Source organism: Lepus europaeus, chromosome 2 (genome assembly GCF_033115175.1).
Source record: "Lepus europaeus isolate LE1 chromosome 2, mLepTim1.pri, whole genome shotgun sequence".
NCBI lineage: Eukaryota > Metazoa > Chordata > Mammalia > Lagomorpha > Leporidae > Lepus > Lepus europaeus.
This window is the reverse complement of record NC_084828.1, coordinates 80,163,940-80,189,314: the sequence shown is the minus strand read 5'-3', so window position 1 is coordinate 80,189,314 and position 25,375 is coordinate 80,163,940. Positions and strand designations below refer to the sequence as shown.

The window sequence follows — 25,375 nt, the reverse complement described above, 5'->3', positions numbered from 1 at the left end:
TAATGCACCATTAGAATTCATAAGAGAATTTGACAAAGTTGCAGAATATAAAATCAATACACAAAAATCATTTGCATTCTTTTTTTAAAGATTTAGTTTTTTATTTATTTGGAAGAGTTGCAGAGAGAGAAAGAGAGAGGGAGAGAAAGAGAGAGATCTTCCATCCACTGGTTCATTCCCCAAATGGCCAGAATGGCTGGAGCTGAGACGATCTGAAGCCAGGAACCAAGAATTTCTTCTGGGTCTCCAATCCTCTGCTGCCTCCCCAGGCACATTAGCAGGGAGTTGAATCAGAAGTGGTGCAGCCAGACTCGAACTGGCACCCATATAGGATGCTGGCACTGTAGGCCAGGGCATTAACCTACTGTGCCACAGCGCCAGCCCCAATCACATTCTTATACAACAATAATGCTTTGGCTGAGAAAGAAATAACTTATAAGATCAGTCCCATTCACAACAGCTACAAAAAAATTTAAATATCTTGGGATAAATTTAATTAAGGATGTAAACAATCTCTACAATGAAAAGTTTAAAACATTAATGAAAAACTAGAAGATGAATAAAAATTGGAAAAATATTCCATGTTCAAGGATTGGAAGAATCAATATCATCAAAATATTCACACTACCCAAAATGATTTTCAGATTCAGTGTGATCCCAATCAAAACTACAAAGATAGTCTTCACAGATCTAGGGGAAAAAATCCTAAAATTCATTGGGAAACACAAAAACCCTGAATAGCCAAAGTAATCTTAAATAATAAATACAAAACCAAAGGCAGCACAATACCACATTTCAAGATATACTATAGAGCTGTTATGATCAAAATAGCAGGTACTGACACAAAAATAGACATGTAGATCAATGGAGCAGAGTAGAATAGAAACTCCAGAAACTAACCCATGCATCTACAACAAACTAATTTTTGACAAAGCAGCTAAAATCATTCCCTGGAGAAAGAACTGTCTCTTCAACAAATGGTATTAGAAAAATTAGATTTCCACATGTAGGAGTTTGAGACCCCTACCTTGTACCCTAAACAAAAATCAACTCACAATGGATCAAGGATCTAAACTTAAGATCTGAAATCATCAAATTCCTGGAGGAAAACGTAAGGGAAATTCTGTGAGACATTGGGCTAGGCTAAGGCTTCTTGGATAAGAAGCAGCAACAATCAAAGCAAAAAAAAAAAAAAACAGACAAATGGGATTGCAATAAACTAGAAAGCTTCTGCACAGCAAAGGAAACAATAACACAAAGTGAAGAGGCAACTGACAAAATGGGAGAAAATATTTGCAAATTATACATCTGATACTGAATTAATATCTGGAATATATAAGTAACTCAAGAAACTCAACAACAACAACAAAACCCAAGCAATTCAATTAAAAATTGGGCAGGGAGTGGCCAGCATTGTGGTACAGTGGATAAAGCCACCACCTGCAGTGCTGGCATTCCACATGGGCACTGGTTCGAGTCACAGCTGCTCCACTTCTGAGCAGTCTCTAGTATAGTCTGGGAAAGGTCTCTAATACAGCTTGGGAAAGCAGTGAAAGATGTCCCAAGTCCTTGGACCCTTGCACCCACATGGGAGATCCGGAGGAGGCTCTTGACTCCTGGCTTCAGATTGGCCCACCTCCACCTGTGGCAGCCATCTGGAGAGTGAACCAGTGTATGAAGACCGCTCTCTCTCTCTCTGCCTCCACACCTCTGTAACTTTGCCTTTCAAATAAATAAATAACTCTTTAATAAAAATGGGCAGAAGAAATGGACAGGTATTTTTCAAAGGATGAAATATGGATGGCCAACAAACACATGAAAGATACTCAGGGTCAGTAGCTATCTGGGAATGTAAATTAAAATCCACAGTAAGGTACCACCTCATCCCAGTTACAATGTCTATCACCCCAAAATAAAAAAATAACAAATGTTGGTGAGTTTGTAGAGAAAAAGATACCCTAATACATTGTTGGTGGGACTACAAACTGGCACAACTGTTATGCAAAACAGTATGGAGAGTCCTCAGAAAATTAAAAATAGATCTACCACATGACCCAGCTGTCCCAGTCTTGGGAATATATCCAAAGGAAATGAAATCAGCATATGAAAGAGTTACTTGCACTCTCATGTTTACAGTAGTTCAATTCACAATAGCTAAGATATGACATCTACATGGATGTCCATCAACTGATGGCTGGATAAAGAAAATGTTGTATATGTACATGATGGACAGTTATCGAGCCATAAAAAGAATGAAACAGTGACATTTGCAACAAATGGGTACAACTGGAGATCATTATGCTAAGTGAAATAAACCAGCCTCCAAAAAGAAACATCATATGTTCTCTTATTTGTGATAATTAATACATACAGTATAACAATTACATGTAATATCATTTGCTACATAGTTAAAAATGGTACTTCATTGAATCATGCTACATAAATGATAATGTACTCTTATTTCACATGTCAAAAAAGAAATGGTGAGGGGGCAACAGAAAAGACTCTTGGGGTACTAGCAATGCTTTGTTCTTAATTTTGGATGTTTGTTATGAGTGTGACCAGATGAAAATGGTCAATTTTTCTGAATACGTATGTGCATTTCTTGATCTGTATAATGTATTTCAGTAAAATGTTTTAAAAATATTAAAGTCCTACAATATCCTTTAGTGAATTAAATTATTTTCCATTACTTGTTCTTAAAAGCATTGGGTTTTACTACCATAAACAAGTTATTATAAACGTCCATTAAGAACCAGATTTTGAATATTGGCTATCATAGATATCCAAGAAAAAAAACACATGAATTGAGTCACAACTGAAAAAGAATTAACAAAATGAGTTGTTTCATTAGTACAAGTGATGTGATGATGATGATGGAAACAAATCATATATCTTTGTAGTGAGAAAATACTGTGAAAAATAAGATCAAATCAAATCAAAGGAAGAACTAAGTATTTGAAACAAAAGATGTTTACTGATAATAAATACACTGCAATTAAAGCAACAATCAGACTCCAGGGATGACCTTAACAGGACAGTTGAAAGGGAAAATCTACACAAGCATCTTTAGTGGCAGGTGTTATTCATAAAGCCTTAAGCACAAAAACAATAAATATTGAAATCTTGAAGTTTACTGACTATGTCAAACAGTATCCAAACATAACTTTAACTGTTTTAAATTTGTGACTAGTTGTAAAATGGGTATAAACTTTGTTATCACTATAAAAAGTTTACAACCATCAGTGCCTCGTGGCACACCTATAACCCATTCTGCCGTGACCACTGATGGAGAGCTCAACTGAACAGAGTTATAAAAGACAGGCTAGGTTTAAATGGTAATATGTACACTACAAACATTATTTGATGATATCTATGTTTTCTAGGCTGGCCTATGGCATGGAATGGACTCAAGATAAACCTTGGCAGTTAGGGATTTTGAATTGACAAAAGAATGAAGTATCTTCAAGTAGGCTGGCTAGAATTAGCAACATACTGAGGCAGAGAGAAAAGACAGAGTACTGTGAACAATGGATAGAATGTGTTGAGCATTAAAGATACACATGTAAATTCTTAGAAAGCATAAAGAGTAGACTGTGTAGGAAAATAGTAATGGAAAATTTACAGTTTAAAATTGTGTGTGTAAGTCATGGAAAGTCAGTATGGGGTTTCCAGTTTGTGAGCAGGGCTCTCTAACCTATTAACAGCAGCGTAGAAGACAAAGCTGGACACACCGGCCAGGACAGACCAGAGAGTGGCCCCAGACACAGTTATAAGTTAGGAGGCTGCACAGTAGGTTACGCAGAACTCAATTAGAGTAAGAGGAGTAGAAATAAGAAAAAGAGATGAGGGGCTGGCACCATGGCACAGTAGACTGATCCTCCACCTGCGGCGCTGGCATCCCATATGGGTGCAGGTTCTAGTCCTGTTTGCTCCTCTTCCAATACAGCTCTCTGCTTTGGTCTGGGAAGGCAGTGGAAGATGGCCCAAGTGCTTGGGCCCCTGTACCTTCATAGGAGACCAGGAGGAAGCACCTGGCTCCTGGCTTCGGATCGGCACAGCGCCGGCCGTAGCAGCTATTTGGGGGTGAACCAATGGAAGGAAGACCTTTCTCTCTGTCTCTCCCTCTCACTGTCTATAACTCTACATCTCAAATAAATAAATAAAATCTTTAAGAAAAAAAAAAAGAAAAAGGGATGAGTCAGAGACACATTTCAGAGGAAATATTAATATGATTTAGTGAAAGTCAACAGACTGAAGAAAATGGTTGTATCACATTCAGAAAAGAAATTGTGAAGGAGACTTGACTGTCAGAGATGGATGATGACTCCTGGTAGAGAAGTATCTGGAAGGCAATGGGAAGTATGCGGAAGCATCATAGGTGAGGGGTCAGAGATGGACCAACAAGTGTAATCAGCAAAGTTCTGTGGCAGAGGAAGCCAGGTGGAGGCCAAAGGGTGAGCACTCCAAAAAGAGCAACAGAAGACGTAAGCTTAGAATGTTGAAGATTGAATTTGGGGAAGATTGACAACTCTTGCTTATCAGGAGAAAGAAGAGTTACAGAAGGAGATAGAGGATCAATGCCTGGAAAAATAGAAACACAAGAATGGTATACACCATCAAAGGAGGAGATAGTCATGTCTAACACGCCACCTCCCCCAACAGACCATCTGTGTTCAAGTCCTCCCCCTTTCTCTTATTGGCTGTCGTCTCTTAGTTTCATCATCTGGAAAAAGATGACAAAACAGGTCTACTTCATTGGGATATTCTGAGGATTAATGGAGAAAATGTATATTCGTATACTTAGCACAATACTTGGCATATATAAGAAATTAATAGATGTAATTGATGACTTTTAAGTAAACAATTGAATGGTAAAAGGAGAAAAAAATACAAGATGTTAGTAAATGACTGAAATTGAGAAAAGATAATAGGTATGGAGAACCTACTGGAAGTTCTTTGCCCCAGTACGAAGAGAAGTCACAGAGCCGTTGTTAGAAAAGGCAGTGGGTTGGGGCCAGTGCTGTGGCATAGCCAGTAAAGCTGCCGCCTGCAGTGCCGGCATCCCATATGGGTCCTGGTTCGAGTCCCAGTTACTCCACTTCCAATCCAGCTCTCTGCTATGGCCTGGGAAAGCAGTAGAAGATGGCCCAAGTCCTTGGGCCCCTGCGCCCATGTGGGAGACCCAGAAAAAGCTCCTGGCTTCAGATTGATGAAGCTCCAGCGGTTGCAGCCATCCAGGAAGTGAACCAGCAGATGGAAGACCTCTCTCTCTCTGCCTCTCTCCTCTCTGTGTAACTCTGACTTTCAAATAAGTGAATAAATATTAAAAAAAAAAAAAAAAAGAAAAGACACTGGGTGAAGTAAAGGCTTTGCTTCAGTTTGCTCAATACTACTGTTAGTGTACCAGGGAAGCCTCTTCAGTTAGGACTGGGCTTTCCTCATTTACACAAGGTTATCTGAGTTATCACAATAGCAATCCAACAATTAAACAATAAAAGGTCCTGTCAAAATATATGGAGAGAGTAAAATGATGAAATTTCCATACAACCCAGCAATTCCTCTTCTAGGTATATACCTAACAGAATTGAAAGAGGAACACAAACATATAATTATACATCCATATTCATAGCAGCATTATTACAACAGCCAAAATGTGGAAACATACCAGATTTCCATTGACAGATGAATGGATGATGGTAAGCCAGGCACAAAAGGATAAATATGGAGTGATTCCACTTAAGTGAGTTATCCAGAGTAATCAAATTCTTAGAAACAGAAAGTAGAACGGTCATTTCCAGGGGCAAGGAGAAGAGTGGAAGGGGGAGTTATTGTTTAAAAGTTGGGTAAGATGAAAAAGTTCTGGAGATACCTGGTGGTGATAAATGCACTGTAGTGTGAATGCACTTAATGCCACTGAATTACACACTTAAAATGCCTAAAATGGTAAATTTTATGTACTTTACCACATAAGGATATATATGTATATATAGATATATGCAGTTAATATGAGCAAAACAAGGTACTGCCCTATGCTAGGTAAAATAGATTAAAAAGTCATCACAGGCCAGCGCCGTGGCTCAACAGGCTAATCCTCCACCTTGCGGCGCCGGCACACTGGATTCTAGTCCTGGTCGGGGCACCGGATTCTGTCCCAGTTGCCCCTCTTCCAGGCCAGCTCTCTGCTATGGCCCGGGAGTGCAGTGGAGGATGGCCCAAGTGCTTGGGCCCTGCACCAGCATGGGAGACCAGGAGAAGCACCTGGCTCCTGTCTTCGGATCAGCACGGTGCGCCAGCCGCAGCGCGCCTACCGCGGCGGCCATTGGAGGGTGAACCAATGGCAAAGGAAGACCTTTCTCTCTGTCTCTCTCTCTCTCACTGTCCACTCTGCCTGTCAAAAATAAAAAAAATTAAAAATTAAAAAAGTCATCACAAATAAATTGTAATGATAACTATAAATCATGTAATATTTATACACACAAAATAAAATGTATAATGCAAATATAAGTATAAAATAATGAAACAATCATCCACAAGGGTACTTCAAAAGTTCTTGAAATTGCATATTGGGAATAAAAATATTCATGATTTCAATTTTATTTTTTATTTTTTTGGCATCAAAATCAACTTATTGGGCAGGTATTTGGCTAGGTATCTGGCCAGCATGCCCATGTCCCATATCAGTGTACTTAGGTTCCTTCCCTGACTCTGGCTCCTGACTCCAGCTCCTTGCTAATACCATAGCCCATGGGCTGGATTCCTGCCATGCACATAGGAGACCTAGGTTGAATGCCTGGATCCCAGCTTTAGCCCCTCAGGCCTACAGGCACTTGGGGAGTAAACCAGCAGATTGGAGCATGTTTACACACACACACACACACACATACACACACTCTTTCTCCACCTTCCCCTCCACCTCTGCCCCTCAAATAAATTGTTTAAAAGTTTCTTTTAATTCAATTTTCCATGAGCTTTTTGAAGTATCCTCAAAGGTAGCCACTATCCAGCTTAAAGCATATAACCTTACTAACAGTGCTGAGGCCTCTGTTGGTCCTCCCCGATGCCATCCATCTCACCAGCGATAACAGCCTTCTGAATTTGCATTGCTCACCCCTTACCCTTCATGAACGTACTACAACATACACACATACACATGTAACCCTATAGAGTATGTTGCTTTTCCACCCGGTGTTGTGCGAGCCCTCAGTGGTGACGTCCATAGCATCTACCACACCTGCTATTTTCATGAAAAAGCTTCCACCATTATGTGTACAGTAACTCTCCTTATTCCTAATAGTGAAGTTTACCTTAAGGCCTCTTTGTCTGATAGTCACATGTCAACATCAACTTTCCTTTTGTTGTTATTTGCTTGTTTATCCTTTTACCTTCAGCCCTTCTTTCCCTTTTTTTTTTTTTTTCAGATGTCTATATACTGGATTTAAAACTCCAGCCTATGACATCTGTATTTTAACAAGCACTTTTAAGTCTATTTCTTTTATTGTGATTACTGATATATACAGATTGTTTTCCATCATGCTATCTGTCCATTTTTGCTATGCTGTTCCTCCCACCTTTTGGATTGCTCAAGGGGTTTTTGTTGAGTGTGTGTGTTCTTAAAATTCCTTTTCTCCTCTCTATAAGTTTGGTGATTATCTTATAATATCTAGTAAAAAAAAAAAAGGCACTATGTATAATGAAATTTTTGCATACTCAGCTTTTTATAAAGTCTAAAATTGATCATCATCTTTATCCTCTCCTTCCAAAGAAAAGAACACAAAGTAAAAGGTAATGGAGTAACACAGATCTGAGGCCACCACAGTTTCTTGTCATGGGATTTCTGAAGCAAGCTGACGTTGGTATACACGTGGACCTAGCCTGTGAACTATTTCTCAGCTAACAGAAAGTGACAATGGAGAGAGACCTCCTTGCTGCTTTGCCTGCTTATAGGCAGATAGTTCAGTCCCAGCTTCTGATACAGGGTGTGTAGGGGAGGAGGGACTCAAATTTGGGACGAGTTCAACAGTTTTGGTGGGCCTGACCTCTGGTCTCTTCCCTCCTTGCCTGCCTGTTTATTGCAGGTGCCTGGCATCTGCGTGTGCCTATGGTGCAGTCCTGATCTCTTCATTTGCTCTCCTTTGTGGATTCTGCTACAGTCACTTTCTTTGGCACTTGAGTTCTCCATTTATTGGAGGTCAGCAAGGCAACTGGAAAGGCTTGTTATCTGGGATTTTTCTGACATCTGGGTGTTATGAGGGGAACAGAGTGTTTCAGCATTTCTAGTCTGTCCCTTTCTCCACTGGAAGAGGTAAAAATCTTTTCAGCTGTTGCTTATTTTTGCATGGAATTATATGCCATCTATGATTTTCATGTTTTGTTTAACTTGTTCTGGAACTTTTTGAGCAAAAATGTACAAGTTCTCTCTGTTACAATTAGGTAGACGAGAACATGCAGACATAAAGAAAGCTGTTCATCAAATGGCCATTTAATGATTACTTTTCTTTCAAAATAGCTTGATGTCAAATCATAGAAGATTCGCAGAGTACATTTTGCTACAGCTCGTATTCACTGGTAAGAGTTACACGGCTTGTAAAGATGTGCATGATGGGTGCTGAGTAAACAAGCTGTTCTCCATTAGCCCATTGTTTATTCATACAAACACATCTATTTATACTGAAAAAAATTCAGAGGCAGGCATCGAATGTCTGGGTTTGAGTCCTGACTTCAGCTTCCTGCCAATGTAGGCCCCAGGAGGCAGCAGTGCTGGCTCAGGTAGGCCGGTCCTTGCCACCCACGTGGGAAACCTCAACTGAGTTCCTGGCTCCTGGCTTCACTACAGGTGAATCAGGGGATGGGAGCACATGTGCTCTCTCCCTCTCAAAAACACTTTTGTTTGTTTGTTTGCTTAATCTGGAAGGAGACAGTCAATATTTTGTGTTACCATTCAGAGATATGTTTGTTTACTACTTTTTTATCTCTGTCTTTTTAAGTGAACGAATAAGAGGTGCTATTCATGCAAAGAACTGTTTACAAGAAAAAGCAGGGATTAGGAAACTGCACTCTACCTTTGGAGCTGTGCAGCAGTACAATCTGTCTTGTCCGGTGTTGGAATCCCCATGTTGAAGCTGAGCGGCTGCTTTACCATTCGGAGATATCCACTTGATTATTTGTTGTTGTTTTTTCTTCCTGCAAATAGGTCGACCAACCAATGCCTCAGACAGATAAGCAAATATGCATCCCGCCGGAGCTGCCAGAATTGCTGAAGCAATTCACCAAAGCCGCCATCCGGACCCAGCCACAGGATCTCATCCAGTGGGCCTCGGAGTACGTGTCCCCTCTCCCCGCCAGGGCCCTGGAGCACCCAGGGTGGCGAGACTGACTAGCACCCCCGGTGTGCTTTTCAGCTCTCCTTGCTTTGGGACCTTAAAATCGCCCCTAAAGACAACCAGCTGGGTGGGGACGAGGGCCCTCCCCGGGGCGGGAGGACGCCAGGGCCACAGTCGCGTGTGGAGGGGCACCCGGCAGGAGTTACTGCAGCACGGCGCCCCCGCCGGCCCAGCTGAGGCAAGGGTGGGCGCCGCCGCCGGAGACAGGCCGCCCTCCCGGGCTTGGCGCGAGGCCGCGTCCTACGGTCTCGCCACCAGGTGGCAGCAGCGCACCTGGGGCGGCGAGGCGGGATCCGGGGTCGCGCGGTGGGGAGACCCCTGGGTTCGCTGCTGTTAAAGTGAACAGAGGCACTCCGTATCTGTTCCTTGGGGAAAGTATTGTTACCTTCTTTAGTGTTTCTTGGGACTGATTTGTTCCCGCCACGTGAAGTTGCCCGCCCCGTCCGCGTGGCGTGCGAGGGAGGATGCTCAGGCGAGGCGCCGGCAGGCCTGGCTGGAGACCGCGAGCCTCGCGCCGGGCCCGGCCCTCAGGAGAAGCCTCCAGAGGCCGCCAACTGCCGAGTCGGGGTTTGTCGGGAGCCACCGACCTCGCGATGGCGCCCCGGCGGGGCCTGGGCGAACCTCCAGCCCGAGAGTGTGAGCCGCGCGCTGCGCAGGCGGTGGGTTCACCTCGCTGAGGCCGGCGAGCCCGCGCTCTCGTGCTTCCGGGCCAGGTGAGCGCCAAGCTTCCCGGGACAGAAGCGAAGCCAGGGTGCTTGCGAGACATGAATGGGTGGCTTGGCCTGGTGATGAATCTTGCTTCGTTTTCCATTCTAAATTCCACCTATTACCTCTAAGATTGAGCTTCAGCGTCAGAAGACTAATTTATTTTGGCACTGGTGAGCAGACTTTGTTTTATGCCATACAATAGTTTTAAATCCCCATTTTATTGTTCTTGAGCCGCTGTTTTGTAGTAAGAAAAATGACATTTCCTCCTATTGTCCCTGACGTTTATGGCAGAGAACATTCCACAGTTGTAGCCTGCTTGCTCCCACATTGTATGATGTGCTATAAATTGTTGAGACACCCATGAAAAATCAGTTTGTAGTTTAACTACAATGAAAAAGAGCATGGCCTAAGAGCACCCTCCATCCTGACCAGGCGTGGAAAACGCTTCTCAGATGGTTTTATGGCACTTACAACCTGTAGCCTTGTACAAGCTAAGACTCCGCAACGTATTTCCAAGGCAAGATGTGTGTTGAGTTCATTGCAAGCAAGAATTTCCCTACGTGTGTGCTGTCAGGGAAGAAACCACCTACCCAGATCGACAGGACATACACTTATTTGTCTTCTGGTGGGCATGTGCACACAACACAAATTTTAAATATGTATATGATTGTGCAATTGTTCACTGCAATGAAGCCCCACAACCCAGAGGACTAATTCCCAGATGGCGGCCTCATTTCCATGTTCTCTAACCAATTCCGGTAAAAATTCTGGTGCCATTGCTGGTGGAGTGTCACTTGCTTACCCCAGCGGGCTTTGTGTAAAATGAGGTGCTGTGTGTCTCCATCCCTGCCACGTACACCATCTCCATATGTCTCTGGACATAGTCCCCGAGGCCACACCCTACTTCTGCCATGCTGCACCCACTGTCATCCTGTTGCTGACCTGCAGACATTCTCCTGCTCAAAAAAGACCTCCTAGAGGCTGATGACCTCCAGGGGTGACAGGAAGCTATTGTTTTAGGCCTTGTAACTGTAGCTCTGCATTGCTCTGAGGCCTGGAGATGGGCAATGGGTGGCCCCATCATTGTTTTGGCTTGACCTTAAAATGAGGCTTTACAAAATTCCTTCTGTTTTGTTTGTTTGTTTGTTTTGTTTTGGCACTTGAGTCTGAGTCCTGAGAAAGGAGTGAGGCCAGGGTTATGTGGGGAAGTGTGGGAGTTTGTAATTCAGGGCTGGGGATACCAAGGCCTTGGAGGGAGACATGCTGGCATAGCGCATCAGTGACCTACAGTCAGCTGCTAGTGCCACTCCTTGCTGCAAGCTGCCTCTTTACATCTGCCGCCAGTCCTGAACTAAGACTCCGTCTGTTCTCCACATGGCCCCCAAACAAAATCCACTTCACAGAACCCTGGGGAGCAGGCAGATTGTACCAAGAATTTGGAGAGAAGATTGAGAAGGGTTGGGTTTAACTTCCAAAGTGCCCTCTCAAGCGGTCTCAAATGCTCTTTGTCTTATTTTTCCCTCCTGAAGCTCCATTTGTGTCCAGCCAACCTTCTCTCCCTTCCTTCTGGAAGCCCCAAGCCTCACTACCTCCAGCCACAAACCTTCCTGATTCACCGCTGGGGTGTTGCCTTCTCTTCCCCGTTCTATTCAAGTCCCTTCAGTTCTCTGCCTCCTCCTCTTGTCAGTTTTACAAGCCCCTGCCTACTAAGCCGGCGCCATGGCTCAACAGGCTAATCATCCGCCTAGCGGCACCGGCACACCGGGTTCTAATCCCGGTCAGGGCACTGGATTCTGTCCCAGTTGCCCCTCTTCCAGGCCAGCTCTCTGCTGTGGCCAGGGAGTGCAGTGGAGGATGGTCCAAGTCCTTGGGCCCTGCACCCCTTGGGAGACCTGGCTCCTGCCATTGGATCAACGCGGTGTGCCGGCCATGGCGGCCGTTGGAGGGTGAACCAACGGCAAAGGAAGACCTTTCTCTCTCTCTCTCACTGTCCACTCTGCCTGTCAAAAAAAAAAAAAAAAAAAAAAAAACCTGCCTACTACCTAACACTGGGACACATGCATACATGTTTATATATAATACATTTATATGCATGCCTGTATATGGATTTCAAAATTTTTGTACCAAAATACACTTATCTTTTAATTCCATTGTCCCTGAACTTTGGGAAACACTATTATATATATCCTTTGATACATATTGGTGTGTGCATGCAAGTGTGTGTTGTATGTTTATAATATCTAGAAGGATTACTGAAAGAAAACAAAAACTTGAACCCAGTGTGCTCCCAGGAGCTGTGTACCAAACTTGTGTGCAAACACATTCAGACTTTTTCTCCTGCAAATGAACGAACAGTGTTTGGCACACAGAAACCACTTAGCAAATGTTCTTTCCCTCTTTCCCTTAGAAAAACAAAACAAAACAAAACAAAAACAGGGTTGTGGGGATTCCCAGAGCAGCCGGAGGGCCCTGGAATATAGGATGCTCCCCCCACCTCTAACTGTTTTTCTTGTAGTTATTTCGGGGCTATGTCCCGTGGAGACATTCCTCCAGTGAGAGACCCGTCTGAGAGAATCTCTTTGTCTAACTGGGCAGAGCTGACCCCTGAGCTGTTGAAGATTCTGCATTCTCGGGTAAGGGCCTCACTGCAGGCAGCAGGGAGGGGATAGGGACACTGTTGAAGCTGCAGGGTGCATGCCAAAGCCCACTGCGTGCCCCTGCCAGGCAGCTAGCCACATGGCACAACCCAAAAATTCACTACATTGTGATCTGAAAGTACATCTTACCTTAGGGAAACAGGAATACTCTTGAAGTAGGCTCCAGGCTGAGCTATCAAGGGAGTCATCCCAGATTTCCTAAAGCTGGCAGAATTGTCCAGGGTCCAGAGCAGTGCAAAACCCTTCTGTCTGTAGGGCTTAGACAGCAAGTGTCTCCCTTACTGATCAAGACCATAATAGGATGCCAATCACAGTTTGGGGAGAGACATACTAAGAGTTCCCCTGCTATCCTAGGTGGAGACATATAGCCTGGCTTTTAGGGCTAACCCTGACTCTCTTCATAGCCACATCCTCCTGAGAGCCACCCAGGAGAGATGAGGAGGGTCTGACAGGTTTGTGCTTTGGCTGACTCCCAGGATGCGTAGAGTAGCAGCACCAGGCCCTGCTCTAGGAGGCAGGACAGAGAGGTTTGGGGTGATTCCGACTTGGTCCCAGAGGCTTGGCATTTCCCTAGATCAGAAAGAGGGTCAGGAAAGGTACTGGAACACTGCTTTGGGGTACCGTGCCCCTGTTGCGTTTTGGCCAACAGCCATTCATTCATTCATTTCCTCCTTTTAACCACCCCAGTACCTTGTGCAGAGCATGGCAGAGCTCTAAAGCACCTGGGATCAAGCAACATTGGGCACCCAGAACAAATCTGCAGGTCAGCCCCATACCCCACATCATTTGTGGGAAAGTACAAGGGGTGCACTTGAGGTCTGGTGCAGAGAACTCCATGGCATCTGGAAACAAGACCTGACATCTTGCTCTTGTTCACCACTAATTAGTTGTCGCAGGCAAGTCCCTTACCCCTTGGTTTCATTTTCAGGCTGTCCTATCTGCATATAAGGACAACCTAGGAATAAAACAACAGATAATAGAAGCATCTGAAAAAAAAATTCAAATGTCACCTAAATGTGTATCTTTCCCCATAATGCTGACAGTTGAAGTTAAAACGTCACTAAATCACACAGCATGCTCTTCCCCAGACTCTGCTAAGACAGAGTCCTCTCTCACCTCTCCCACACCCTCTTGGCCCTGGCCCAGGCTGGTGTTAATCAAGACCTTCTTCCATCCACTCCCTCATCCTCCCTGCTGTGTGTCACCTGTCCTGCAGGTTGCTGGCAGACTGATCATCCATGCAGAGGAGCTGGCCCAGATATGGAAAGTGCTGAATCTCCCCACAGACCTGTTCAACAGCGTGATGAATGTGGGGCGCTTCACAGAGGAGATTGAATGGCTCAAGTTCTTAGCCCTTGCCTGCAGCTCCCTTGGAGTCGTAAGTTAGCTTTTGCAGTTTTTGCTCCTTAGGGTAAAATCTGTCTCTGGGACTGGAAAGGAAGTAGATCTCTCCAGACAGTCCATCTCTCCAGGGCCCGTGAGGAGCAGGCCTCTACCTCTCTGCTCCTGGTCCTCTCTCAGCCAGGGTCAGAAGCAGGAATTAGGAGGACAGAGGGGGGAATTTTCATTGGGCTCTTGGGAGGATTGACTCAAATATGGTTTTTGGATGATTGGTAAGTTTCACTGATTGCCCTCAGAATTATTTTCACCCCACTTTCTCCATTCATACTCTTGGAGACAACCAACAGTCAATAAGACTTGTTTATTGGTGGGTTCAGACACTTGGAGATAAACCGATGGAGACTTTTAGAAAGGGGTGCAACCTAAGAGAAAACTGCTATTGAATAAGCATAATTGGATGCAAAAATCATAGATCAAAAGCCAAGAAAGGAGAGATGAAGTTATTTCTAAACTTACACTCACGACATCACCATGGATGCAGGAGGTTTGCACAGAATCAAGCCTTTTCCAACTCTGACTTGTATGACAATTGGGAAAGCCATTTTCTCGTTTTGAAGAGAATGATGCTGAAACCAGAAAATATATTTAAAGCTCAAGTATCTTGCATGTGCACTCACCCACGTTAAGTAACTTAAAGGAAAGTGAATCAGAAACAGTTTTAAAAATTATTCTTGAAATAAATACAAGTTTAAAATTTAATGAGAATCGTTGCCTGTGCTAAAACCAAATGGTATGAAAGGTAGCTTGAATCATTCAGCATATCTACACATGATCTTGTTCTTTCCTCTCAAATATGCTTGGAATGCATATTTGAGGTTTTTTTTTTTTTGTTTGTTTGTTTCTGAGAACATCTAGCAGAAATATTATAATCTAGCTTTTCCCCAGGGCTTCCCTAGAAACCTTCATCGTAGGAGTAAGGGGCAAGTCAGTGTGGTTTTAGTTTTCTTCACTGTTCTTTATGGCAGCATTGTATGATGAACACATTACTGCCCTCCTAGGAGGAGAGAAGGCAGCAGGCCAGAGGAGTTGTCAGGGCTGATTTCAAGGTTTGGGGGGGGAACCACTAAGGGGAAAATAAAAATTGACACATTTTGTGAAATTATTGCAGGCTTACAAATCTACTCATACCACAAGCGGAGAGTTGGAGAAGTGTACCTTCCGAATGTCTATGGCTCATTTTAGTCTTCTTGATCTATCCTATCTGCAATGGGTAGAGTAAGAAAATAAGCCGATTGATCCAGTCGAGGAGTTCTGGTCTGATGCAATCACGGGGACAGCCTCAAGGAAACTGCCCAGTCTCTCCTGCAAGGTGGCAGTTGAGTGCAGAGAAAGGGATGGCTGGAGGACCTCAACGCAGCCAAGGGAAGGGGTTCCGACACCGCTGGGCTCTCCATGGCCCCTCTGGTCTCCAGGACAGTGCTCCTGTGGGTGGGGCCACTAGCTGCTTCCAGCCCAAGCCTTCGCTCTCCTCTCCCCAGGGCCAGGCATAGGTGATGCTCGCCTCGGTCCTCCCCGAGTGTCGGCTCCGAAGCCCTCATCTGCTGGTCAGCTTGGGTGATCTCCGTGTTGGATGTCTGAGCCCTCCCCTCGTCCCCACCCCTCACAGTAGTCCAGAGCAGCTTTGGACAGCCAAACTCCAACCTTCCCTCAGCACAGTCTGCTGTGTAGTTGCTGGGCTTGGGATAGGAAACTGTGGAGTGAATGGTATCTTTCTGTTCCACTTCTAAAACACTGGGGTTGGATTAACAATTCCGTGAGCTTCTTCACCTCTCGTGGGCTGGGACTTTATTCTCCTTTCTTTGCTGCCAGTGAGACACCTACAGGCCTACCTTTGGATAACAGGTACCTCTGAGAGATCCCACGATCTCTATCTGACTCTGCCCTTCTTTCTTCCTATGCCAAAAAACACCTAGAGGTGAATCCAGTCTGGAGATCTGGTCTCTAAGTAGAAGGTGCTGTGTGGATCCAGGAACCTACATATGCCCATTTGTATCATGTTGAACTGTTTCTGGAAAATTCAATGTGGGGGTATTACAGCTGATAGTGAACCCCACGACTTCTCTATCCGTGATGAAGTACAGGACAGATGAACAAACTGAGAAGGCAATTTTTAGCAAACGAGTTTTATTTTAAAGAGCAAAGGGATTTAAAACCAGCAGAGGGAAAGCTCCCAGAAAGCAGCCGAGAGGGGCTTCTTCAGAAGGAAAAAGCTGTTGAAAGGAAGTGGTCTGGGTGGGTGGGGTCTCATTCCCTTGGGAAAGTTTGGACAAAGTCTTGTAAGAAAAGTGTTTCTTGTGTGGTGAGCTCATCCTGCCTTCTTAGCTCCCATTCCTCCCATTTAGTTGTGACTTTTACAGAACAAAAAGTCCTATCTCGAGGCCTTGTCTTCACCACACAGGAGAGACTGGGCACAGACAACTCCAGCCACTCGGCCTTCTGCAAGACCTTGGCGGCAGAGCCTGCTTGTCTCCTGATTAATCAACGAAGTTCTTTGTCTCTTTCATTATCACACTTGCTTTCTAGCTCAGGCCTGTTTCGCAGCTAGGTAAAGAAAATGTTCCCCATTACCCGAGCGGCCCCTTGTTCTCTGTACCTTTTAACCCTTCCCCCTCTGACTCCTTTCACCCCTGTGTTGCTTAGTAACCCAAGAGCTGGCTCTTATTCCTGGCCATGTAGCCCCCATCCTTGACTGTCTGCCTAAGTCTAACCCAGTGTCACTTGCTTTCTGCTACCTATACCAGAGGTGGTAAGTGTTACAGTCTGAATGTTTACATCCCTTCAAGATCCAGTTGTTGAAACTTTGATTCCAAGGTGAGGGTACTGGGAAGTAGGGCCATTGGGAAGTGACTAGGTCACTCTGGTGATTAGGATTCGTGACCTTAAGAGGCTTCAGGGAGCCACCAGGCCCTTCTACTGCTTAAGGACACACGGAAGGCACCCGCTGTGAGGAAGGGGCCCTCATCACACCTTAACCCTTCTGGCAACTTGACCCTGGGCTTCTCAGCTTCCAGGGCGTTGAGCAGTGTCTGTGGATTGTAGTTCACCCAGTCTAAAGCACTTTGTTGTGGCAGCCCAGACACTCAGGGTGTCACCGCCCGGGAATTCCCTCATTCCTTTGCCAGCTGAAAAGCAAGCCACCATCCCCGTGTTGAGAAAAGCCAGTTTGCTCCTTGGAGAAGGGTCTACGGTGGCTTTCACTGCAGTAGGTGACAGTAGATCCCATGCTGGCTCTATGCTGGCTCTCTGGATCTAACACACAGGATTCAGAATGCCACAGCATGCAGACCTGCACTGTTCTCTCTCAGCCTGCCTGCCTTCACACTGGCCTCTGCCCACTGCTGTTCCCATGGGCCAGATTGTAAACAGGAAGAGATCATGCACCTGGTAAATAATCATGTTCACTGGAAGAAACTTATGTTTTTTTAGCAACAATTCACTGTTGGAGCCTTTTACCTCTAACTTTGAAAATGAGCCTTGTAAGACACAACAACCTCTGTGATCCTGATCTAACCCAAAACCCTTGTACAAAAGAATGAAGATCTGTTTACTTTAAATTCTTACTCATTTTTTTTTTAATCCAGAGGGCTGGCGCTGTGACATGGCTAGTAAAGCTGCCACCTGTGGTGCCAGCACCCCATGTGGGCACCAGTTCAAGTCTTGGCTGCTCCACTTCTGATCCAGCTCCCTGATAATGTGCCTGGAAAAGCAGTGGATGATGGTCCAAGTGCTTGGGCCCATGCACCCACATGGGAGACCTGGAAGAAGCTCCTGGCTCCTGGCTTTGGACCATCCCTACTCTGGCTGGTGCAGCCAACTGGGGTCTCTCTCTCGATCTCTCTCTCTCTCTCTCTCTCTCTCTCCGTAACTCTGCCTTTTAAGTAAATAAGTGAATTAAAAGAAAAAAAAAGAAAGAGAAACACAGAGAGGTGTTTCATCCACTGTCTGAAAAAGCCTGCAACATCCAGGACTGGGCCAGGCCTAGCCAGGACCTCAGAACTCCATCCAGGTCTCCCACAAGGATGGCAGAGACTCAAGTACTTAAGCCATCATCTGCCCCCTCCCATGGTCTACCTTAGCTGGAACTGGATGGGAAGCAGAGTAGCTGGAACTCAAACCAGGCACTCCAAGAGGGGCTGCAGTCATCTCAAGCAGTGACTTAAGCCACTGCATCAAATGCCTGATCCTTTGTTTACATTAGGTTTATCTGAGTTTCCTAAGAAGCTCCAGTGCAAACAGTTCTTAACCTATTCACCTACACATGATATTCAATCTTTAAACATGTTTAAGAATCATGTGGGGGCAGTAGAATTTGAATGTTTGTTGTTTGAATGATCAATAAAAGATGATATTTGGGGTCAAAAGCACCTATATTGGTTTGCTAGGATTGCCAGAATAAAGGACCACACACTGAGCGGCTTAAACAATGGAAATTTATTTATTGTCTCACAGTTCTGGAGGCTCAAAGTCCAGCAGCAAGGTGTCAGCAGTGTTGGTTTCTTCTGAGGCCTCTCTTCTTGTCTCATAAGTGGCCACGATTTGAGTCCCTCAGCGCTGACATGGCTGGTCTCTTTCTCTGGCTTGTAATCTCTTCTTACAAGGCACAGCAATCTCCCATCTGAATGATCTCATTTTAACCTAATCACCCATTTAAAAGTTCTGTCTCCAAATGAAACCTATCATCAGTTCTAGACTTATGGCTTTAATATATGAATTTTGGGGGAAACAATACAGCCCCACCACCCCAAGGAAGAGGGAAATAGAACAAAGGCGACTGGGGGAGAGGTAGGTTTTTGTTTTTGTTTTTTTGTGAGAAGCAGGGAAGATAAGCTGTGGAAGGAAATCATAAAGACCAGCACACATTCATGCTTGCAAATCTACCCCAAACCACTCCCATGCTGGCTGCATTTCATGCATGTGCCTTCCTATCCTCACTGACCCCTCCCACCCCTGTTGGTTCAGTGGGAGTCCCTGGAACAGTGCCTCATACAGTGCCTTCCATGAGAGAAGCCCCAGGGACAGGAGAGAATATAAGTGGCTGGCTGCAAATGTGATATTTCTTTGACATCATGTATGTTATCATTTCAAAACTAGTGAAGATTCTGTTTCACAAAAATGTCAATGTTTGCTAATTTGTAAATAACATTTAACTATTAACTCAAGTTAATAATTAATGTGAATTGTGTTTAAATTGTTTGCCATCAAGTAGACCTGTCCCTCCAGGAAGATGGGCTGAGTTTGTTCACTTCCTCACGTACCTCCTGACAGAGGACTGTCCCCTAGATAACACACACCACGAGTGAGGAGACACCATCTCCACCTCCATTATATTTATGGAGAGAACGACAGCAGAGCAGCAGACACAAGGGCACAGGAAGAACAGGTCTCTGTTGTGGGAAGATATGGCAGCTGTTCGTTCATTCACCCCCTCACCAGGTTCACCACCCAGGACTAGTGTTCCGCTGATCCCTGAAGGTGTGTAAGGATGACCTGCACATCACCCTTTTCTAAACCACCAAAGTGCCTCTGCTGACATAGCCTCACTAAATCAGAACTAAACCATCTTTTCCTTCAGTTATGCCACAACTCTTTCTCTTGTGACATTTATTCAAAGGGTAGGCTTATTTAAAGACATAGGCTCGGTTCTGAAAGTGATCCTGTTAATGGAGATGGCTGCTCGGAGGCTCTTTGCGTGAGAAAGAACTCAGACATGAGACAGAGAGCAGTCAGCATGCTAGCCAAGTTTGATGAAGAGAAATAATGAAGAGTACACCGGACAGACCAGGTGGGCCTGGTGTGCATTCAGACTGGAGTTTTATGGACATCAGTGTGGGACCCCCATTTCTTCTCCCCTCCTCCCTTTTCTGAGAAATTGTGGATAAGAGATTTCTGGATGTGGAGTTCCCAAAAATCCTCCCAGGACCTTATCAGCATGCTGTTATTGGACCTAATAGCCTCCTTGTTGCAGGGCAGGGGGAATCCCCTGAGCTGCCCCCAGGGAGAAGGCTGAAACCCATCTAATAGGGTTGTAGAACAAGAGCAGTTACTTCAGATGTGCTTGGTGCTCTGCTTTCAGGGCTTGTTTCCTCATTCCATTGCACATACATTTATTTTCTTTAAAAATTCTCGTTTTCTTCCTATTTTCTTTGACCCCTCTGATACACATAGGTTTATATCTACCTAGCTACCTTAACAATCCTTTAACATTCAATTTTCATTGTAGACTGCTTCTGTCGCTACCTTTCTGTTAAAACTTCTGGCATTCATCATCTGTAATTTTCCCCCAGCAACAACAGCATTAGTTTTATGTAATATAAAGTCCTAGATGAATCTATGATATGGATTAACATGTTTTAGAAGAATGAGTTTTATGTTAAGTACAATCTTTCCAGCATCTGGGACTCCTTTCTTCCTAGGGACATGACCTGTCTCTTTTTCTTCCCCTACTGTGGCATTGCTACAAGTATATGCTGGAGTATATAGGCTAAACTGATTACCTCAACCCTTTAGAAATAAGATTTGGAGGGCAATAAGAGATAATTCCAATTTCGTAAAATGAAAAATCAATTCCCCTCCTTTACAAAGGCTATTCTGATTAAAGTAACAAATGGAGTCAGCATTGTGGTGCATTGGGTTAAGCCGCTACCAACGATGCTGGAATCTCACATGGGCCCTGCTTTGAGTCCTGACTGCTCCACTTCTGTTCCAGTTCCCTGCTAATGTTCCTGGGAAAGCCGCAGAAGATGGCCCAAGCAGTTGGGTGCCTGACCCAGTCCCCACCATTGTGGCTGTTTGGGGAGTGAACCAGATGGAAGATCTCTCTGTCTCTGTCTCTCTCTGTGCTTGTCAAAAAAAAAAAAAAGTAACAAATAAATCAGAGTTTTATAAACTTAATTCCTTGAGAATAGCCCTCCAACTAAGAAAGGAAAGAAAAAAATAAAGATACCTAGTATAGATACTCAATATTTTTCAGGTTGAATTAAGTGACGCTTGAGTCTAAATACTTCAAGCTTTCTAGAATCTTAAATTATCCCCTCTACATTTTAGGATAACAATATTTTTGTTTGCTTTCTTATATCTAAACTGATTTCAGGAGTCGAGCCTGAAAGAGTGACTTTCTCCTCACTTTATCTTCTGGTTTTATAGACCATTGCCAAAACGCTGGAGATAGTCTGTGAAGTTTTATCATGTGACCGTGACAGTGGACCCCCCCGAATCCCTTTCAGCACCTTCCAGTTTCTCTACACATATATTGCTGAAGTGGACGGGGAGATCTCGGCATCCCACGTCAGCAGAATGCTAAACTACATTGAACAGGAAGTGTGAGTATGTTTTATTAATTGAAGGTGACAGAATACTGGAAAAACAAAAGTACCAGGCTGAGATATAGTACAATTACTACAGATGGTCCCCAACTTATAATGGTTCAACTTAGGGTTTTTCATCTTTACAATGGTGCAGAAGTGATATGCATGCAGTAGAAATCAAACCTGGATTTAAATGTGGCTCCTTCTGCAGCTCTGTCTCAGCCCCACAATCACTAGGGAAGACATCTGCAGTACTCTGTGATGGACTGTGCTGCTAAGCTGTGCTGTCTGGGAGGGTAGGTGGATTAAACGCCTTTCAACACACAACATTTGCAACTTTTGATAGGTTGATCCAACCCCACCACAAGTCAAGGAGCATCTGTATATCACACTGTTCTGAGAACCAAGAAATATTGAAAGGAACATGAAATACATACCTGAAAAAGAAGGGGAAGGAGAGGGGAGATACTGATGTATGACAGTGATTCTTTTTTTTTTTTAAAGATTTATTTATTTTACTTGACAGTCAGAGAGTTACACAGAGAAGGAGAGGCAGAGACAGAGAGGTCTTCCATCCGCTGGCTCACTCTCCAATTGGCCACAACAGCCAGAGCTGTGCCGATCCGAAGGCAGGAGCCAGGAGCTTTTTCCAGGTCTCCCACATGGGTGCAGGGGCCCAAGGACTTGGGCCATTTTCTACTGCTTTCCCAGGCCAGAGCAAAGAGCTGCATTGGAAGTGGAGCAACCGGGTCTCGAACTGGTGCCATATGAGATGCCGGCACTGCAGGTGGCAGCCTTACCTGCTATGCCACAGTGCTGGCCCTGATGACAGTGATTCTTACAGTGCTACTGAGACCCTCAGCAGCAGCAACAGCACCTAGAAACATGTTAGAAATGCAGAGTCTCAGGCAGCATCCTGGACCTACATAATCAGAAACTTTGCAAGTGGGGTCCTGGGATCGAAAGCCCTAAGGTGACTGATTCACACTCAGTTTTTATCAGTGGAGTAGAAATGGAAGGGGACAAGGAATAAGAGATGAAGAGGAGGAGGGAGGTACAGGGAGGAGATGGGGGAGGAGGAAGAGCAGCCAAGAGTTAACAGAAAATTCTGCAGCAGCAGAAATAATTTGGAAGCACAGAGTTATTTATGTATTGCCTTTCTTCAGATTCAAGGTTAAACAACTAATCCAGGTATATATTTTTTCACCAACAGGATTGGTCCTGATGGCTTAATCAAAGTGAATGACTTTACCCAAAACCCCAGGGTTCGTCTGGAATAAAGACACAATTTTGACATTTTAGAGGAAGATACAGAGATGATTGTACTTCAGAATGGCTGAATCCCAGACACCATCTTAAGTCAATTTTCTTGTACAACTGGTAAACACTAATAAATAATTAGGCAAGCATATGAAAGCAGAAATGTGTGGCATTAAGGTGTAAAATGGCTGGAACAAAACACCTACATTACTAGGAGATTAGTATTCTTCCCACATGGACACTGAGTAAAACGGGCTGACAAAGCATGGAAAATGCATCTCACATCAAAGCTACTCTGTCAGACTCTTTCAAAAGACAGGATGTTAGCCAGACATAATGTTGATGTTTTGTGATTGTTAGGCATAACTTGGATGAATATCTTTCATATGGTCAATGGAAGTGTTTACCAGTTCATTTCTCCATTTGTACTATATTAGTCATTCATTCATTCACTCACTCACTCTCCAATATTTATGGAGCGAGGAATATGGAAACTGGTACAATATTTATGTTCCAGGAATAAGGATTCCAGATAAAACACTGGGTGCCCAATTAAATTTGAATTTCAGATAAACAACAATTTTTTTTTTGCTAAACCTGAAAACCCAAGCCAGGAATTATGCTGGTTTTGGGACATACACAAATAAATCTTACCTGGATTCTGTCCTCAAAGAGCTCATGGTCTAACATCAAGATATGACATGAACCTAAATCACTTTACTGCAGATGGCCCCGAGAAGTACTAACACTGTTCCAGAACTCATGAGTCAAGTATTGATGTCAACAAATTTTTCTGAAACCATATACAGATATAAGGGGACCTTCAAGGGAAAACCCTCTGCATGAACCTCAGACCTGCTGACAAGATTTTAAAGCATTTTCTTTCTGAAAGGAAACAGATGAGGTTAACAGGCTATGATTATTGTTCTTAACACCAGGTGTGCCAAGGTCACTGGGTTAGTCCTTTTTATTTACAATACTATTCCTTCTTAAATGTTATTTTTATTCAAAAATCATGAGTATGCATTCATATCTCTTTACTTAAAGAAGGGAAGAATTTTTCCATTAGTGTCTAAATAAAGCAAAAGAAAATCATGGTGGGATGTCGCCCTGAGCCCTTGATTTCTGCTTAGAATGAAACATTAAAAGGGGAGACACAAATTCTTCACCCACAGTCACTGGGTTGCACCTGCAGGGGTTGGATAACAAGTCAACCTGCCCTTCCAGCTAAAATGGCCTTTCATTTATATCCACCCTGGGACCTGAATCTGTTTGAAAAGGCTGCAGCACTGCAGGTGAAACTTGGCACTATAATTAATCGGGATTAGAGAATGAATGAAATGCTTCAATATGCTCAGTTTCTTGGTGCCTCTCAATTTCTCTTTCACTGTGCCCAAAGAATTGAAATATGGTCTTGCCTAGGAGTGGAGTGTGAAGGGAGGCAGAGGGAACAGTCCTAATCTGAATGACCTTAAATTAATAATGAATTAAGTTTATAAACATAACAAAAGCAAACGGGTCCTCTGTGCATTTTGGGAAAGATTGAAATCAGAAACAAATTCTCATTAGCCATAAGCAAGGTCTCTCAAGAATAAGGCTAATGAAATTTCAGCCATCAGATGGGTAAGCATGATGACTGACTAGAAGTGCCTGCATACTTTCCTCCAGAAAAAAGGACAAAATAAAAGGGGGGAAAAAAACAGCCCCTTCACAGGAGGGTTTGAGGCAGAGTGCTGGTTTGCAGCAGAATGTGGCAGAGATGTTGCACAGTATGGAGATGCATTATGGCCTTCTAAGGCCACACAACATCTCTCAAAATCAACCCTGAAAAGGGGGAACTTCACTCAGCAGGGAAAGTATAAGCAGGAAAGTCCCAGCAGACCTCACTCACACCAAGGACACCTGAGGCATTTGCTGCTGGAGAAGCCTGCAGCTCTCACAAGCCCTGGGCCTAGTTTGTGGAACTGACAGGATACCACACTGCTATAGAAAGAGCTCAGCCTACATTGTGTTCTCCCCGCCCCAAGTTTCTGCTGCACAGTGCCATAACACTGCATCAGCTGAGGCCCTGTGAAGCAGTGGGGCAGCTGCCCCAGAAGCTTGGCCAAAGCAGCCCTGTGAAACAGTCAAGTGGTCCTACCCACCCCCAACAGCCTTGGAAGCACTTGAGCAGCCCAACCCAAGTGGCTTGATCTGCAGAGACCTTGAGAAAGCATTCAGGTAGGTTTGCACATGCACTCCTGGCCCTGAAAAGTACCTGGGCAGCCTGCTCTGATTGGCTTGACCAACAAAAGGCCTGGGAAGCAGATGAGTGTGGTCCTGTCCACGCACCTTCAATCCCAGGAAGCTGCTGGGTAGCCCCGCTCATCCTCCTCAGCTCCAGGAGGCACCTAAGCAGCCTAAGCTCAAAAATTTGGGTAACTGAGACCCTTAAAAGTAGACGGGTAGTCCTGGGAAGCCCTACCTACCCATCATGGGACTTAGAAGGCAACTAGAAAACCTACCCTAAAAAAAAAAAAGAAAACCTACCCTGAGCAGGGCAGCCCATAGAGGCCTCATAAAGCCACCCCTGCAGACCTGAGACACTGACAGGTAAAGTGTCAGGGCCCAGTGGTACACCTGGCCCTTGTGCAGCCCTCAGATACTGACAGGCACCCTGCTC

The 25,375-nt window shown here is 44.4% G+C and overlaps 1 protein-coding gene across 1 annotated transcript; it reads left to right on the top strand.

The window, feature by feature from the left end:
* Nucleotides 1-9,205: 9,205 nt before the first annotated feature.
* ROPN1 (rhophilin associated tail protein 1) lies at nucleotides 9,206-22,733 on the top strand. The gene is made up of 5 exons (XM_062177143.1): nucleotides 9,206-9,321; nucleotides 12,607-12,724; nucleotides 13,965-14,126; nucleotides 21,293-21,468; nucleotides 22,667-22,733. Exons 1-5 carry the CDS (start codon nucleotides 9,206-9,208, stop codon nucleotides 22,731-22,733), a joined length of 639 nt encoding a protein of 212 aa, XP_062033127.1.
* The last annotated feature ends 2,642 nt before the right edge of the window (nucleotides 22,734-25,375 follow it).

What these genes read in the sequence shown, in the direction of transcription:
- ROPN1 (XM_062177143.1), top strand. Translation starts at nt 9,206, where the DNA reads ATGCCTCAGACAGATAAGCAAATATGCATCCCGCCGGAGCTGCCAGAA. An exon ending in CTCATCCAGTGGGCCTCGGA is followed by an intron (nt 9,322 to 12,606) that starts GTACGTGTCCCC and finishes TTTTTCTTGTAG; the next exon opens with TTATTTCGGGGCTATGTCCC. An exon ending in CCTGCAGCTCCCTTGGAGTC is followed by an intron (nt 14,127 to 21,292) that starts GTAAGTTAGCTT and finishes CTGGTTTTATAG; the next exon opens with ACCATTGCCAAAACGCTGGA.